This window comes from Carcharodon carcharias, chromosome 1 (genome assembly GCF_017639515.1).
Source record: "Carcharodon carcharias isolate sCarCar2 chromosome 1, sCarCar2.pri, whole genome shotgun sequence".
In the NCBI taxonomy this organism is placed as follows: Eukaryota; Metazoa; Chordata; class Chondrichthyes; order Lamniformes; family Lamnidae; genus Carcharodon; species Carcharodon carcharias.
This window is the reverse complement of record NC_054467.1, coordinates 138,659,707-138,674,538: the sequence shown is the minus strand read 5'-3', so window position 1 is coordinate 138,674,538 and position 14,832 is coordinate 138,659,707. Positions and strand designations below refer to the sequence as shown.

General features: G+C 41.6%; 1 protein-coding gene across 5 annotated transcripts in view; it reads left to right on the top strand.

Moving 5' to 3' along the window:
- The window catches only part of pds5a (PDS5 cohesin associated factor A), a 249,026-nt gene that overhangs the window by 143,853 nt on the left and 90,341 nt on the right, over window positions 1-14,832 (top strand). For all 5 annotated transcript variants that reach the window (XM_041184444.1, XM_041184428.1, XM_041184436.1 and 2 more), the window contains one exon: window positions 4,550-4,663. In XM_041184444.1, the coding sequence (XP_041040378.1) occupies window positions 4,550-4,663 (114 nt within the window). The remainder of the gene's footprint in view (window positions 1-4,549; window positions 4,664-14,832) is intronic.

Here is a 14,832-nt window from a genome sequence, read left to right as displayed (position 1 = left end):
CCCTGATATAATCTAAGATGTCCTTGGTTCTACCGATCCCAAGTCGCATTGCTGTCCCATCAGCTGATTCCTCTGTTCAGCAACGAATTCTGCTCTGGCTTATGTAAAACTTAAGAGACTGGCACAAACTCAGTGAGATATTAACTGACTTCCAGTGCCAGTTTGAGCAAAGAAGTTTTCCAAAATCCTCCTATCTCAGCCTTCAAATCCCTGTCCCCTTGGTCACTCCATATGATTGCTGGGGAAGTATGTGCCAAAATGCCCTCCATTTTTAATGCAGAACAAAGGCGTGGCACCAAAGCTGCTGAGGCGGCAGCAGATGAAAATGTCACAGACACTGAAACTGCGCATGGCTGGAAAGTTTGCCTCCTACAGTTAACGGTGTGAATGAACACATCCTTGTGTTTATAGGACCTTGGTGTAATCAAAATGGCTTCCATGTTTGCCAAGTAATAACATTGACTATATTTCAAAAGCAGTTCATTGGTTGTGAAGTGTTTTGGGATGCCCTAAGATATGAAAGGTGCTTTAAAGTGTTTATGTGCTTTTGATTTCTTCATAAAAGCACAATGTTTGCTGCAATGAATTGTTTAAAATCAATTCTCACCAATAAATTAATGTGATATTTTTGGATGGTAAATCAGCAGAGAAAACGTGAATATTTTCAATTTTTCTCTTACCAAAAACAATTCCTATTATGGAGAGAGACCGTTTTTTAAAATCAATTTCCGTCGATTACATTCCCAAATTCATTGTGGTTGAGGAATCAGTAGAAAGCTATTTCTTCTTAACTGTGCCCTGCAAAAGGAGGAATTTTCCCTGCTTTTAACAGATTCTGAAATGTGTCTAATTGCAATGCATATATCTCTAATTTCCTGATTTATACTATGCCACTTCATTGCAAGAAATAGGAGAAGTCAGCCCTTCAGCCCATTGAAGTTGGTCCGCAATTCAATGAGATAATAGCTGATCTAATTATGGCCTCAACTCCACTTTCCTATTGGCCCCCCCCATAACTATTAACTGCTTTGTCGATCAAAAATCTATTTAGTTCAGCCCTTGAATATGTTTAATGACCCAGTCTTCACTGCTCTCTGTGAAAGAGAAGTCCTAAGACTGATGAACCTCTGAGAGAATCACAGAATTGTTGCAGTGCAGAAGGCGGCTATTCGGCCCATCATGTCTACACCGGCTCTTGAATGAGCATTATGATTTGGTAGCATTCTCTTGCCTTTTCCCCATACCTCTGCACATTCAAATAATCACCTAATGCCCTTCTGAATGCCTCGAATGAACCTGCCTCCACCAGGCAGTGCATTCCAGACCCTAACCACTCGCTGTGTGAAAAAGTGTTTTCTCACATCGCATTTGCTTCTTTTGAAAATCACTTTAAATCTGTGCCCTCATGTTCTCAATCCTTTTACGAGCAGGAACAGTTTCTCCCTATCTACTCTGTCCAGCCCCCTCATGATTTTGAACATCTCTACAAATCTCCTCTTAGTTTTCTCCTTTCCAAGGAGAACTTTTCCATCTTTTCCAATCTATCCTTGTAACTAAAGTTTCTCATCCCTGGAACCATTCTTGTAAACCTCTTCTGCACTCTCTCCAATGTGTTCATATCCTTCCTAAAGTGTGGCGCCCAGAACTGTAGACGATACTCCAGCTGGGGTCTAACTAGTAGCTTGTACAAGTTCAACATAATCTTGCTCTTGTACTCAATGCCACTATTAATAAAGCCTAGGATATTGTATGCTTTATTAACTCCTCTCTCCACCTGTCCTGCCACCTTTAATGATTTATGTACAGATATACCCAAGTCCCTCTGCTCCTGCACACGCTTCAGAGTTGTACCCCTTATTTTATATTGTCTCTCCATGTTCTTCTTACCAAAATTAACTGCCTCACACTTCTTGTGTTGAACTTCATCTGCCACCTACCTGTCCATTCCATCAACTTGTCTATGTCCTTTTGAAGTTCTATATCATCCTCCTCAGTTTACAATGCTTCCAAGTTTTGTATCATCTGCAAACTTTGGATTTGTCCCCGATGCACCAAGATCTAGATCATTAATATATTCAGGAAAAGCAGGGCTCCTAATACCTACTTCTCAGGGACTCCACTGCAAACCTTCCTCCAGCCTGAAAAATATACATTAACTATGCTTGCTCAGCCAATTCTGTATCCACACTCCTATTGTCCCTTTCATCTCTTCTATCCTATGAGCAAACGGGAGACCCCTTATCTTTAAATTCTGCCCCCCAGTTCTAGATTCCCTCATGAGGAAACATCCCCTCAGCCTCTACCTTGTCAAACCCCCTCAGAATCTTATGTTTCAATAAGATCACCCCTCATTCTTCGAGACTCCAATGAATATAAGCCCAAACTATCCAACCTTTCCTCATGACAGTCCCTTCAAGCCTGGAATCAGTCCAGCGAACCTTCTCTTTCTTACATCCAATGCATGTATATCTATCCATCCTTAAGTAAGGAGACCAAACCTGTATACAGTCCTCCAGTTTTGACCTCACCAATGCCTTGTTGCAGCTGCAGCAAGACTTCCCTATTTTTATACTCTATCCCCCTTGCAATAAAGGTCAACATTCTATTTGCCTTCCTAATTGCTTGCTGTACCTGCATGTCAACTTTTTATGATTCATGTACAAGGACACCCAGATCCTTCCGCAGTGCTGCATTCTGCAGCCTCTCTCCATTTAAAAAATGTGATTTTCTGTTCTTCCTGCCAAAGTGGACAAGCTCACATTTTTCCACATTATACTCCATCTGCCAAATTTTGTTCACTCACTTGAACCATCTACGTTCTTTTACAGACTTTGCATCCTCCTCAAGACTTGCTTTCCTCCCTGTGTTTATATCATTGGCTAATTTGGCTACAATGCAGTTAGCCCCTTCATTCAAGTCATTAATATAGATTGTAAATAGCTCAGGCCTTGACACCGATCCCTGTGTTGCTCCACAATTTACAGTTGCCGACCTGAAAATGACCCATTAATCCCGACTCTGTTTCCTGTTAGTTAGCTAATCCCCTATCCATACTAATATATCACCACCAGAACCATCACCTCTTAACTTATACAGTGACCTTTTTGTGTGGCACCTTATCAAATGCCGTTTGGAAATCCAAATACACTACATCTACTGGTTCCCCTTTATCCACCCTGCTTGTTACGTCCTCAAAGAACTTGAATAAATTTGTCAAACATGCTTTCCCTTTCACAAACCCATGCTGACTCCGACAGATGTATTATAATTTTCTAAATGCCTGGCTAATACCTCCTTAATAATGGTAACTAGAATTTTCTCTAGTTGCTCGCTTTGTAACTTGTGCATTCACTTCACCAATGCACATTCCAAGACTTGACTTTCAGTTTAAATTCTGGAAGGAAGGCAGCTTGAGGCAAGTTATTTCAAGCTGTGAAAGCAGCTTGTGAAAGATTGCAGCCTCTAGAGTCAAATATGCTGCATGCACATAGGCATGCCACGTTAATTACCTTTCATTGCTGCTCACCACTTCTGGATTCTTACATTTCAAGTGGAAACTCTCCATTAATTATCCGAAAACAATCCTCGACAGGTAAATAGCATCCAAAAAAATCTTTCAGACACTTGCTGTTGCCTTTGGATACGAGCATATTCCAACAAAAGCACAGATTTTAATGAAGATAGACAGTGATGATAAGACTGAAACAAACTTTAAAAAGATTAGATATTGAAATTGGCAATTAAAACTTAGTTTGAAGGTCCTTACAGGAATATATTTATGGATCTTGGGTGACATTGTTTAGTGAGTCAGAAGTTAAATAAGAATAGGTCTAGCATTATATTGTGGAGGTTTGCAGATACATAGAGCAGTGGAAATAGTTTCTAGGAATACCGTCTTCCTAGAACTGCTCTCTCTCTCTCTCTCCAGTCCTCCTTGAAAATACTGCTAGACCCTCAAGATCTGACCACAGGAAAGGCCACCTTCCAGGTGCTTCCAAATTCTAGAGCCACCTCAGTGATGGTAAGTGATGTCCCTTGTAATGCTGCTTGGCATTACACTTTTGTCCTTATTAAATGTTTGTAGGCAGCATTGGTGATATGATCAAATCAGATATATATTTCCCTGAGAAGCTTCTAAGCCAGGTTCTCAGATTACTGAAATAAAAACAGAAAATGCCAGAAAAGTTCAGAACTGGCAGCATCTGTGGAGAGAGAAACAGAGTTAACGTTTCAAGTCCGTATGGCTCCTTCAGAGCTGAAATTACTGAGATGTCTAAGGATTTGGTAGCATTATGAGTGATTCTGCAATGAGGATGCAATCTGGGAGCCTGGGGAAGGGGGTTCAGATTTCAGATTTGGCGGCTAGGGCGCAGTGCGGCAGTGGTAGATTGGGAGTTGCACGTGTTCGGCACTTTTGGGAGATGAACAAGAACAGAGGCCTTGTTTAGCTCATGTGTAGCATTTTAATGTTCTATAAACTATCTATATGTATATCTAGCATGAAGCAACTTTTTGCCTGAATGCAACTGTTGTGTTCCTTCTCGGATAGGTTGTTGGTGGAAAAAATCTTCGCTCAGTATCTTGTTCCACACAATCTGGAGACAGAAGAAAGAATGAAGTGTCTCTATTACCTTTATGCTTCCTTGGACCCAAATGCAGTAAAGTGAGTACTATTTAAAATTAAGTTTTATGCTGTACAGAATGATGAAAATTGCAGGACGAGAGGATCCCTGGTCGTCCATTTTCTTAATAGGCCTCTTGTGTGGCACTTTACTAAATGCCTTCCTGAAGTCCATAATATATTTACCTCTCTACTTTGATCAATCTTTTCTGTTGCCTCATCAAAGAATTCAATCAAGATAACCTCATAATTTTCCTTTAAATCAATACTGATTCTCCTTGATTAACCTAGCCTTCCCAAATGCAAGTTTATTTTGCCCCCAATGATGGTTTCCAATAACTTCCTCACCACCAATGTTAGGCTGACTGACCTGTAGTTTCCTATTTATCTTCTCACCCCTTTCTTGAATAATGATTAAACATTTAGCAGCCTTCCTGTTCTCTGGTACTTCTGCTGTATCCAATGAGGATTGAAAAATTGTGACCGATGCCTTTGATATTTCTAATGTTGCTTTTCTCACCAACCTGGGATGCATTCTGTTTGAACCATGTGACTTACTGACTTTCAGTAATGGTAATCTTTTTAGTACATCTTCTCTATCTATTACTATCCTGTCCATAAGCTACTTCCCTCTCCTCTTCTCATGTAACTTTCACATCATTTTCTTTTTGTGAAGATAGCTATAAAGTGCATATTTTACATTTTAGCCATAGCTTTGACCCTCACATGAAGATTCCCTTTGTCATTAATAGGCTCAAGTTATTTCCTAGCTAACTGTCTACAGTTTATATGTTTGTTAAAATATTTTAATGTTCAATTTACTGTTTCCTGCTATTTTCTTCTCAGAACCACCCTGCCTGCTGTATTACCCTTTTCAATTCCCTCCTATACTTATTATCTTTGTGGTTATTAACTGGATCTTGCTCCTGACATTAACTGAATCTAGATCTTTTTTCCTTTTTCTGTTTTGATTTTTATTTTCTTTGTCAAATAGCTTTTGATGGCTCTACCTTTTCCCTTCAAAGGAGTATGCCCAGTTTGTACATAAGCAATCTCTTCCTTTAATGTCCTCCATTGTTCCACTTTGCTGCTTTACCCTGCAACCACCTTTTCCACTCTACCTGTGCTAGGTCCCTCTTAATGACCCTCGGTTCATCTGATGCTGAAACCCTCAGCCATTCCTTTGTTGCTATTAGACTTGAATATTCCATGCACTCCTGGTTGTTCTCCCATGTCCTGCCTCCCTAAACTTGGTGTGATCCAAAACTGCTGCTTGTGCCCTAACTTGATTAGCATCACCCCTGTGCTCACTGACCTACATTGGCTAAACAGCAATTCAGTTTTAAAAGTCTCATTCTTTTGTTCAAATGCCTCCATAGTCTTGCCCCCCCCCCCCCCCCCCAACTCCCCCCGCCCATTTCTGACATGGCCTCCAGCCCCACAACCCTATGAGGTCTGCACTTTGCTAATTGTGGCTTCTGGAGCATTCCTTATTTTAATTGCTCCACTATTGATGGCTGTGCCTTCAGCTGCCTGGGCTTAAGCTCTGCAGTATTTTGTAATGCTCTTGAAAGCACCTTGGGATATTCAATATGTTGAAGGCACTACATAAATGCAAGCTTTTGTTAAACTACTGAAATTAGTTCTCCAGTTGAGCATTTTTACCTTGGATATTTTCTGGTCTCTTTGCAGAATTACTTCAAACTGAATTATGTCGTGATTTTAGTTGGCTAAATGATCTTCTGTTGTAATACATTCCCCTTGCCCTACTTCATTAACTAGAACTCGATCCAGCACTGCTTGCTTCTTTGTTGGACTGGAGACGTATAGATTAAAGAAGTTCTCCTGTACAACTATCAAACATTCCTTTTCTTCTTTAAACCATGTTTTTTCCAATCTATATTAGGTCATTACTCATGTTTACACACCTTTTAAATTTTCTGTCATGTTTGCCCACCTTCCTACCTTGCTGTTTGGAGTTGTTAGTTTCTTGACTCGAGCCAAATAAATTCAGTCCTAGAACCACAAATATATCCTTTCGATTTAGAGCTGTAATATCACCCTGAATTAATACTGCCACAATCCCCCCACCCTCTTTTTACTCTGTCACTCCTGGATGCAGTACTTGGTAACCAAGAATATTAACCCATTCCTTGCCTTGTGCCATTGTCTTTTAATGCAACCACGTCATTGCCCCATGTAACAATTTGTGCCTGTAGCTCATCAATCTTTTTTGTTATGCCCTGGACTTTTGGCCCTTACAATTCTTGGAATTTATTACTTTTATCTCTATGCTCTGATCTCACTTCTGCTCTTTGCTGGTTTCATTGCCATTGCCACTGCCGAATTAGTTTAATTTTCCCCCAACAATACTAGTTTACTTCTCTGAAAGAATATTGGTCCTGGCTTTGTTCAGATGCAACGTGTTCTTGTTGCGCAAGTGCCCATTCTGCTAGAATTGGTCCCAATGCACCCAAGAGTCTGAAACCCTCTTGCACCACTACTCCAACTATGCATCAACCTGCACTGTATTCCTTTTCTAGACTCAATAGTACATGGCACTGCAAGTAATCCTGAGATTGTTATCTTTGTGGTTCTGTTTTATTATCTTTTTCCTAGTTCCTGAAACTCTGTCTGAAGGAGCTCAACACTTTTTCAACATATGTTATTGGTCCCAACATGGGCCACAACTTCTAGCTGATCCTCTTCCCATTGCAGACCATCCACTTGGGTGATATCCCTTACCCTGGCACCAGGGAGGTAACATACCATTCAGGAATCATGCGGTTACAAAAGTGTCTGTCTCTGCCACTACCCAACAAATCCCTTATGTCTACTCCATTTTTAGTCTTTTTCCGCATGTGCAGTCAAATCTCTCATAATGTTTGAAGTTTGGTTCTTACTGCATTCCTTCAAGGAGCCATCACACTCCCCTCCCTGTATTCAAAACTGAAAACTGGTTGATAAATGCCACTGGCTTGCAAGATTGCTTGTGTTTTCCTCCTGCCCTGTCTGGTGGTCACGATTCACTCTCCACACTGCTAGTTTCCCAGATGCACTGCACTGACTTCAGCCATTCCTCAAGCTTTGAACCTCTGAGTTACCTGAAGCAATGGGAGGTACTTCCTGCACACTTAACTATCCAGAACTCATGAAGTGTCTTGGAATTCTGACACAAAACAGGAAGTTTATGAAAAGGTTGCCCTGGCGGTCAACCTATTGACCCTGACCACAAAACACTTGGCATTAAATTCAAAGTTTAAGGCAATGATGTCGTAAGATGATGAAACTCTTAAGAAACTAATCTCTGAAAGACTTATGTAGTAGTAAGTTAACTAAAAATACTGGAAGTTATATCTATAAATATTAAATACAGTGGAAACTACCATCAAGTGAATTTCAACAATGCTAAACCAATTTAATAGAACAATTTAACACTAAGCTATTATCCACCAATCTGCCCTCTACACAGCAGTTCTTTCTCAGTTTTCCACATTAAGCTTGCATATAAACTGACTTTGACTTTATCTTCTCACACTGTTTCCTCTTAGGATTGCTCTCTCTGCTTTCACTCAATAAATTCCATTTAAAATTGTTTTGTGGTCTCTGCTTTAAAAGCCACTTGTAGTAGAGCATTTCTGTGTTGTAAAGTAACTCTGAAAAGTTTTTCTAGTTTTTGTTCTCGTATTTGCAGTGAATACATGCACATGGCAGTAAAGTGATCTTGAGTTCAATTTCCTGTCCCCCCCCCGTGGCATGTTTTGAAATTGAGCTCAGTATATATTTGTTAGATTGTCGCCGAGCTTAACCACGCAAGTTGCTATTGTAAAAACCGAATCCAACGAAGGGGCCTGTCATATGTGACAGGTTGACTCCATGTAGCTGACTTATAATGGCCTCTGAAATGGGCCAGCAAGCCATTCACTTGTGCAAAAAAAATCACTGATGCATGATCACCTTCTGAGGTAAACTAGGGATGGCCAATAATGCTACCTTAGAGGTCTTGCCTACAGTGGAAAACAATTATATTTTTAAAAAATGCAAAGGTCCCTTGCTATTTATTTTCCAACGAGTAAAAATCATATTTTTCTACTCACTTGGTTACCCATAGCTGTTTTCATACTTAGGGTGCAAAGATTGAAATTTATTGAAACACTCTGCTGGCTGGAGTCATACCTAGCACAAAGGAAGATGGTTGTGGTTGTTGGAGATCTGTCACCTCAGCTCCAGGACATCACTGCAGGTATTCCTCAAGATAGTGTCCCAGGCCCAAGCTGCTTCATCAATGACCTTCCCTTCCATCATAAGGTCAGAAGTGGGGATGTTCACTGATCATTGCACAATGTTCAGCACCATTTACTACAACTCAGATACTGAAGCAGTCCATGTCTAAATGCAGCAAGACCTGGACATCGTCCAGGCTTGGGCTGATAAGTGGCAAGTAACATTCGCCCCCACACGAGTGTCAGGTAGTGACCATCTCCAACAAGAGAGAATCCAAACATCGCCCCTTGATGTTTAATGGCATTAACATCACTGAATCCCCGACTATCAACATCCTGGGGGTTACCATTGACCAGAAGCAGAACTGGACTAGCCATATAAGTACTGTGGCTACAAGAGCAGGTCAGAGGCTAGGAACCGTGCGACGAGTAACTTGCCTCCTGATTTCCCCAAAGCCTGTCCACCATCTACAAGGCACAAGTTAGGAGTGTGACGGGATACACCCCACTTGCCTGGATGCGTACAGTTCTCACAACACTCAAGAAGCTGGACACTGTCCAGGACAAAGCAGTCCACTTAATTGGCACCACACCCACAAACGTTCACTCTCTCCACCACTGACACGCAGTAACAGCAATATGTACCACTTATAAGATGCACTGCAGGAATTCACCAAGGCTCCTTCAACAGCACGTTCCAAGTCCACAACCACTGCCATCTAGAAGGACAAGAGCAGCAGATGGATTGAAACACTACCACCTGGAAGTTCCCCCCCACCACCCTGACTTGAAAATATATCGCAATTCCTTCACTGTCACTGGGTCAAAATCCTGGAACACCCTTCCTAATAGCACTGTGAGTGTACCTACATCACATGGACTGCAGTGGTTCAAGAAGGCAGTTCACCACCACCTTCCGAAGGATAAACATGGCAAGTTTCAGGAACCTTGGAATGAAGGATAAGCATGGCAAGTTTCAGGAACCTTGGATAACGAAGGATATTGTGAGATTAGTCAAAAAGAAAAGGGACGCATTCGTAAGGGCAAGAAGGCTGGGAACAGATGAAGCCTGTGGAGAATACAAAGCAAGTAGGAAGAAACTTCAGCAAGGAGTCAGGGGGGCTAAAAGGGGTCATGAAAAGTCACTGGCAACCAGGATTAAGGAAAATCCCAAGGCCTTTTATACATATGTAAAGGGCAAGAGGGTATCCAGGGAGAGGGTGGGCCCACTCAGGGACAGAGGTGGGAATCTGTGTGTGGCGCCAGAAGAAATGGGAGAGATACTGAATGAATACTTATCAGTATTCACCAAAGAGAAGGACTTAGCGGTCGATTTGTCTAGGGAAGTGTGTGTAGATAGCCTGGATCATGTTGAGATCAAAAAAGAGGAGGTGTTGGGCGTCTTGAAGAATATTAAGGTGGATAAGTCCCCAGGGCCAGATGGGATCTACCCCAGAGTACTGAGGGAGGCAAGGGAGGAGATTGTTGGAGTTTTGACAGAAATCTTTGTATCCTCACTGGCTACGGGTGAGGTCCCCGAGGATTGGAGAATGGCCAATGTTGTTCCATTGTTTAAGAAGGGTAGCAGGGATAATCCAGGAAATTACGGGCCGGTGAGCCTTACATCAGTGGTAGGGAAATTATTGGAGAAGATTCTTTGTGACAGGGTTTACTACCATTTGGAAGCAAATGGGCATATTAGTGAAAGGCAGCATGGTTTTGTGGAGGGGAGGTCATGTCTTACTAACTTGATCGAGTTTTTCGAGGAAGTGACAAAGATGATCGACGATGGAAGGACAGTGGATGTTATCTACATGGATTTCAGTAAGGCCTTTGACAAGGTTCCTCATGGCAGACTGGTACAGAAGGTAAAGTTGCACGGAATCAGGGGTGACCTGGCAGGATGGATACAGAATTGGCTTGGTCGTAGAAGACAGAGGGTAGCAGTGGAAGGGTGCTTTTCTGAATGGAGAGCTGTGACTAATGGAGTTCCGCAGGGATCAGTGCTGGGACCTTTGCTGTTTGTAGTATACATAAATGATTTGGAGGAAAATGTAACTGGGCTAATTAGTAAGTTTGCAGACGACACTAAGGTTGGAGGAGTTGCAAATAATGAAGAGGATTGTCAAAGGATACAATGGGATATAGATCGGTTGGATTCTTGGGCGGGGAAATGGCAGATGGAGTTTAATCCGGACAAATGCGAGGTAATGCATTTTGAAAGGTCTAATACATGCAGGAATTATACAGTAAATGGCAGAACCCTTAAGTGCATCGACAGAGGGATCTGGGTGTACAGGTCCACAGGTCACTGAAAGTGACAATGCAGATGGATAAAGTAGTCAGGAAGGCATATGGCATGCTTGCCTTCATTGGCAGGGGTATTGAGTATAAAAGCTGGGAAGTCATGCTGCAGCTGTATAGAACCTTGGTTAGGCACACTTGGAATATTACGTGCAATTCTGGTCACCACATTACCAGAAGGATATGGAGGCGTTGGAGAGGATGCAGAGGAGGTTTACCAGGATGCTGCCTGGTCTGGAGGTTATTAGCTATGAGGGGGGGTTCGAGAAACTCGGATTGTTCTCACTAGAGCGACGGAGATTGAGGGGCGATTTAATAGAAGTTTAAAAAATTATGAGTGGCATGGACAGAGTAGAGTCAGAAGCTTTTTCCCAGGGTGGAAGAGGCAATTATAAGGGGACATAAATTTTAGGTGAGAGGCAAACTATAGAGGAGATGTGCGGGGCAAGTTTTTTACGCAGAGGGTAGTGAGTGTCTGAAATTTGCTGCCAGAGGAGGTGGTGGAAGCCGGTATGAAAGTGGTATTTAAGAGGCAGCTTGACAAATACATGAAGAGGATGGGAATAGAGGGATACGGACCCCAGAAGTGCAAAATGTTTTAGTTGATGGGCAATATGATCAGCACAGGCTTGGAGGGCCGAAGGGCCTGTTCCTGTGCTGTACTCTTCTTTGTTCTTCGTTCTCAATGGCAACTGGGGATGGGCAATAAATGCTGGCCTAGCCAGCGAAGCCCACATCCTGTGAATAAATAAAAAAAAATCTTTCAATGAGATCATCTCTCATTTTTCTAAACTTTAGAATATGGGCCGTTCTGTTCAATCTCTCCTCATGGGTCAACCTAGTGAACCTTTCAACCTAATCAATCTAGTGAACCTTTGTTGTGTCCCTCTATGGCAATTATATCCTCCTTTGGGCGTGGAGACCAAAAGCTGTACATACACAGTACACCATGTATGGTCTCTCCAAAGCTCTATACAATTACAGAAAAACTTGCTTATTGTACTCCAACCTTCTTGCAATAAAGGGCAACATGATCAATTAGCTCAGCTGGCTAGATGGTTGCAGAATGGTGCCAACTCCATGGATCAATCCCCATACTGGCTGTTGTAGCTCACAGAGGCCTGTCTTCTTGCCTTGCCCTATGCTTGCAGAGTGGTGCCCTTCAGGCTATACACAACCAATTGTGTCTCTCCAGCAGATGTTAGAGACCATGCGTGTTAACTTTGTTTCATGTTCAAGGATACCAAATCGCTCTGAACAGCAACATTTAATAGTTTCTCACTATTTAAAAAATATTCACTTTTTTACTCTTCCTACCAAATAACCTTACATTTTCTCACACTATATTCCATTTACATAAGAATACAAATTAGAAGCAGTAGTAGGCCATTTGGCCCCTTTAGCTTGCTCCAACATTCGATCAGATCAAGGCTGATCTGATTGTAGCCCTTGTGGCCTCAACTCCACTTTCCTGCTTACTTCCGATACCCTTGTTAGTCAAGAATCTATCTACCTCTGCCTTAAAACTATCCAATGACCCTGCCTCCACAGCTCTCTGGGGAAGAGAGTTCCAGAGACTTAGCCCTCTGAGGGAAAAAAATTCTCCCCATTTCTGTCTTAAATGGGAGACCCCTTATTTTTAAACGGTGTCCCTTAGTTCTCGTCTCTCCCACAAGAGGAAGCATCTTTCAGCATGCACCTTGTGAAGTCCCCTCAGGATCTTACACTTCAGTAAGATCGCCTCTCATTCTTCTAAACTCCAATGGATACAGGCTCAACCAGCCCAAACTTTCCCCATTAGATAACCTGCTCATCCCAGGAATTAGTCGAAGGCCTCTGAAATACTTCTAATGCAACTATTTCTTTTCTTAAATAAGGAGACCAAAACTGCACATAATGTTATGTTCTCACCAATGCCCTGTACAATTCTAGCAAAACATCCTTGCTTTCATAAAGGCAAAATACTGTGGATGCTGGAAGTCTGAAACAAAAACAAAAAATGTTGGAAGAATTCAGCAGGCCTGACAGCATCTAAGGAGAGAAAGACAGAGTTAACATTTTGAGTCTGCATGACTCTGAAGAAGAGTCATACGGACTCAAAATGTTAACTCTGCCTTTCTCTCCACGGATGCTGTCAGACCTGCTGAGTTTTTCCAGCATTTTTTGTTTTTATCCCTGCTTTCATATTCCCTTGCAATAGGCAACAACTTTCCATTTGCCTTCCTAATCACTTGTTGTATCTGCGTACTAACTTGGTCTAATTCATGTACCAGGATACCCAGATCGTCCTGTACCTCAAGAGTTCTGCAATCTCTCTCCATTTAAATATCTGTTGCTTTTCTATTCTTCCTGCCAAAGTGGACAAGTTCACAGTTTCCCACATAATACTCCATCTGCCAAATTTTTGCCCACTCTCTTAACCTACGCCTCTTTACAGAATCCTTACGTCCTCTTCACAACTTACTCTCCTGCCTATCTGTGTTACATCAGCAAATTTAACAACCATACATTTGGTCCCTTCATCCAAGTCATTGATATAGACTGTAAATAGTTGAGGCCCCAGCACTGATCCCTGTGGTACTCCACTCGTGACATCTTGCCAACCTAAAAGTGACCCATTGTTGTCTACTGTTTCCTGTTAGCTGACCAATCTTCTATCCATGCTAATATGTTACTCCCTACGCAATGAGCTCTTATTTTAAGTAGTAACCTTTCTTTGGCACCTTGTCAAATGTCTTCTGGAAATGAAGTACAGTACATCTGCAGCTTCATGTTTATCCATGTTGTCTGTTACTTCCTGAATGAACTCCAATAAATTAGTCAAACATGGTTTCCCTTCCATGAAACTATGTTGACTCTGCTTAATTGTATTGAGATTTTCTAAGTGACCTGATTTAACCTCCTTATTAAATTTCAGCATTTTCCAGAAGTAATACTGTTGAAGTTCTAGTGTCTTTATTTTTGTCTCCACTATTGAAAAAAGAAGCATCCTGCAGTTAAAAGCTTAGTTTTTTTCTGGCATAAAAATTGTCATGTCTGTTCTCGTATCACATGTTTTCAGGTATGTATATGTCTAACATCTGTTCTAATTTTAGCTTTTTTAGCATTGTTGAGATCAAAAGCTCACTATCATCCTAAATAACTATTTATCCCTCTATGGAAAATTCCTGATTAAACACATCTCAAAACAAATTGGCTTGCTATATGCCTCATCAATGAACCCTTAGTTGCTGCATCTTCCAAAAACTTGAGTATGCATAGTTGTTACGTTACTGGACAGGGAATCCAGGAGTTTGGGTTAATGATCAAACTGCATAAATAAATATGAAATAAAAAGCTGGTATCAGTGATGGTGATGATGAAACCACCAGCTTATTACAAAAAGCCATCTAGTTCAGTAAGGTCCTTCAGGGAAGAAACTCTGCCATCCTTACCAGCTGTGCTGTATGCAACTCTAGACCCACAGCAATTCCCTCTTAAGTGCCCTCTGAAATGGCTTAGCAAGCCACTCAGTTGCATCGGGTTAAGCAATAACTGCCCACACCTCGTGAGGTGGTGATCCCCTAAAGCTGGTAACTTACTTTTCACTGTAAAAGTATTGCCTTCATCTGAGAGTGTAGAATAATCATGTTCAGCACTGCAATGGCCTGAATATGGAGACAGTCAGTGCAAATTGAAAGCTTA